The sequence below is a fragment of the Nanorana parkeri genome, unplaced genomic scaffold (assembly GCF_000935625.1).
Source record: "Nanorana parkeri isolate BGI_ZX_2015 unplaced genomic scaffold, ASM93562v1 scaffold35, whole genome shotgun sequence".
NCBI classification, from domain to species: Eukaryota; Metazoa; Chordata; class Amphibia; order Anura; family Dicroglossidae; genus Nanorana; species Nanorana parkeri.
The window spans coordinates 1,431,855-1,435,507 of NW_017306303.1; the positions used below are offsets into that span (position 1 = coordinate 1,431,855).

Sequence of the window (3,653 nt, forward strand, 5' to 3'; positions counted from 1 at the left end):
CATTCTTCAGAATGCAACATTGGTCATTTTAGGTGTCCGCCATCTGCTGACTTTGGGTTACAGGAGTACATTAGTAAATGTACTCCTGTGACCCAAAAGACAAGTAAAGCCTTTTAAGGATATTATTATGGTGTTCTATTGTGCCAATACATGCCAGGAAATCATAATAATGCACATTTTCTTTCTTTTTTGTTTTGTTTATTAAACAGTGTTCAGTAACAAAAATAATAATTAAATACAAATAATATAAAATACAATAATTTGTGTTGTATACAAGTCACTATGTGCTCTGCAGTTAAAAGTGGAGATCCATAAAAAAATAATCAGCACTTGAAAATGACATTCAACTTTCATATGGTAACAGTAAAACTGTCATGTTGAACGGAGGCATTGATTAAATGTCCATCACAAATCCAAATTTCTCTCCAGAAAGTCAACTTGGCACTTTAACAATGTAACAAGATTGCCGAAAACTGGGTAGGCTTTTGCTGTCACTTTCCTAGTTACAGCACCACATACCTCCCATGTTTGTAAAGCTAATTTTGCAATAATGAAGCTCATACTTTTGCCAAAACCACACCCACTGTTGGCAAACCCGATCACTTTGGGGTTAACAGCTACTTCCCCAGGAATAGAAGTCACTGGGATGTATAGCACTGGGTGTATAATCTTTGGTAGTATACATTTGTTTATTATTCACAAGTATGCTGTATTAATAAGTGAATATATTAGAGATCCTGGAAGAAAAGACATTGTGTGCTGTAATGTCTTGTGCTTTGGCTTTCTGCATACTAAATCATCATAGAAGTTAGTTGCAAAATTACCCAGTGTGTCAAGCATCATGATGACATATGGGGGCTCCTCAGCTATTTAGATGTTTATTCTTCCAACCTGATTTTGGCAAGAGCATGTGCAAGAGACAAGCCAGCTCCTCTCTTTTACATTGGTATTTACATGTTTGGTGTCTCTTAGCTGCATCCACATGCATCCACAATCATATCAGGGATGTCAGTCTTTACAATGTTGTTATTTCTATCAAAGTACAGCATTGACAGGGGCCGTCTCTTGGTCGGTACACAACAAGAGCTCACTGCTGTCTGAATATTGTTGGCCTTAATGAGATTAAAAACTGTGGTGTGGAAAGAGGCTGCCATTCCAGGCGCACCAGCCACATGCATTGGGCAAAGTCCCATGCAGTAATTGATCTGGTACCCCTCAGGTTTTATGATCCAGTCATTCCACCCTATGTCTTTAAATTCTACATAATAGTCTTTCCTGCAGCAAAGGTTGGAATTTTGGTCGCATTTGAGGCTTCTTTTTGCAGCGTGATGGCTTCTTTCCTTTACCTTTGCTTGTGCTACTAGAAAGGGTTTGTGGGAGTCACTGGGATTGACCATGAATGACATATTTTGGCATTCCTCGCAGTCTAGTTCTAGCTTCAGGCTTTTATTCTCTTCATCAAAGAAGTCTTGGAGAATCTGCTTTAAGGAAAATGTTTGCCAGCCACTCCCTCTTGGCTCAAGGTATTTTTCAGTGATGAGGGTGCGTGTATCCTGTGGCTCTTGGATCATGTGCAGTCTAATAGTCTGGGTATCCTGACCAGTCCTGTTTGACTTAAAGAAGACCCATAGATGAGCCTGGAGAACATGCACATTTTGCTCATTGTCTCGGGCAAACTGGAATGTCAGCTTTGTCCTGGATTCGTTGTAATCTGTAAAGAAAGAAAGAGTAAATGGGTTACTTTATAAGCTCATAAGCTCACAAACATACACATTTTCAATTTTCATTTATTATGGCAATTTTTTTTTTGAAATAGGAAACCTGTACTGAAAGAAATATGTACTAATATGTACACTAACCTCATTCTGACAATGCTAGCTGCCTGGCTGCCTCTCAGATTCTGACATAAAACTGTCAACTTATTAAAGTCAAAGCTTACAATCTGCATAGTTGTTCTAGGTTAGTGAAGCATGCATTACAGCATGACAACCGTGCAAATAATAACTTCAGAAGGAGAGCTCAGCAATAGTAGCCTACAAGTTTTTTCCTGGGAAAATACTGCTTGCAAGGTTGGATTTAGTGATCAGCATAGCAGACATGTGCTGAGACATAGATGAGGAGAAATGCTTGTGTTGCAGAAATCAGGCAATCAGTTAACATGTGTGTTTTTATTTTAGCAGGTCAGAGAATGAAATAGGCGTCCTGAAAGCCATCACAACAAATATGTTTCATTTCAGTCATTTAATGAAGAAGAACTATGTTCTTATTATAAATCTACCAGAACGTTAGAGACTTCAGTGCAAAGAGGTGAAATGGCAGACTACAAGGCATCAAAGTCTCCATTAAATCTGGGCCATATTGCTCATGTCATCCTTATTTATATTTGCAATAACTTGTGGTTTAAGTAAGGTGACATGTCATATGTATGTCATATATATAAGCAGACATACAATAATGATATCCCTCTGAAGCGTACAATTTTAATGCAGAAACCAGAGCAGACAGTTAACCTGGCCATTAGATGTCACTGTCGTTTCTTTTGTTGCTGGAGGAAGTTCAGTTAAACACATCAACTGACTATTCTCAAGCTGGCCATTCACATAAAGACTGGTCTCCTGACCTGACTCAATTTTTGACAGGCCAACTTGATGCAGAAGTAGCAATACACCTTTATGGCCAAATCTCAATGATCCAGTTATTTGGCACCACAGCTGAAGAGACTTTCATTTCTACCGAAACAAAACCCGGATAGTGTATGAGGGTGAAAAATTGCACAGTTCATACACATGCTGATTACATTAACGTTTGCTCTAAAATGTTGAATGACTCAATCGTAGTCCTGATTTGTTCTAACGTATGGCAACCTTGACATCTAATATCAGTAACTGAATAGCAGGCGTGTTGTTGAACTACATGTCCCAACATAACCTTATCAGGGTTATCTGATGAACTTCTGCCAGAATTTTTGTACTGTTCAAACAGAAGCTGCCTGGGTCAGGATTATATTATGCAGATAAATATTTTAAGCAGTACCTATTATCTATTTATCTAACCAGTAACTATACATATGAACTTATGTTGGTTGTAGGTGTTCCTGACTAATAGAATTACACTATTGTTACAATTATATGAATGGTTTCCTGACATGTTCACATATAGTAGCATGACCACTGTTTTGCAGTGTTGTGTCTGCAAACTTGGTGTGTCCAAAGTCACGCTCCCATTTATTTGTCTTTGATCCTGTAGATGCATGGCTCTTACACATCACTTTAGCAGGTCAGGCAGATATGAGTGATGCCCGTTAATATTGTAATACTTTTTTAAAATATAATAATTTTTTATCTTTATCTTTATCACTGTGAGGTGTTGCTGAAAACTACAGTTTCGCAAAGCAGTGAAAATTATGTAAGTGCTTGGTACCAACAATTTTTTGTGTCTCTGCTTTGTGTGAAATGTGTTGAAAAATAATAGATTCAGCACTGCAAGGAAAATGTGGGGGCTTTTTGAAAAAGCAGTGCAAAGGAACAACAATAATTTACATAATGCAGTAACTCATAAAAACCAAAACAATAAATATTTCAGTTCAGAAGCATAAAAATAAAAGATTTTCATTGTTTTTTCACATTAGCTAATAACATGATATATATATATAT

General features: G+C 37.3%; 1 protein-coding gene across 1 annotated transcript in view; it reads right to left on the bottom strand.

Moving 5' to 3' along the window:
• Window positions 1-760: 760 nt before the first annotated feature.
• LOC108797878 (inhibin beta C chain-like) overlaps window positions 761-3,653 on the bottom strand; it is a 3,889-nt gene continuing 996 nt past the window's right edge. Inside the window, exon 2 of the mRNA XM_018569576.1 lies at window positions 761-1,711. Within this exon, the coding sequence (XP_018425078.1) occupies window positions 969-1,711 (743 nt within the window). The 3' untranslated portion in view covers window positions 761-968. The remainder of the gene's footprint in view (window positions 1,712-3,653) is intronic.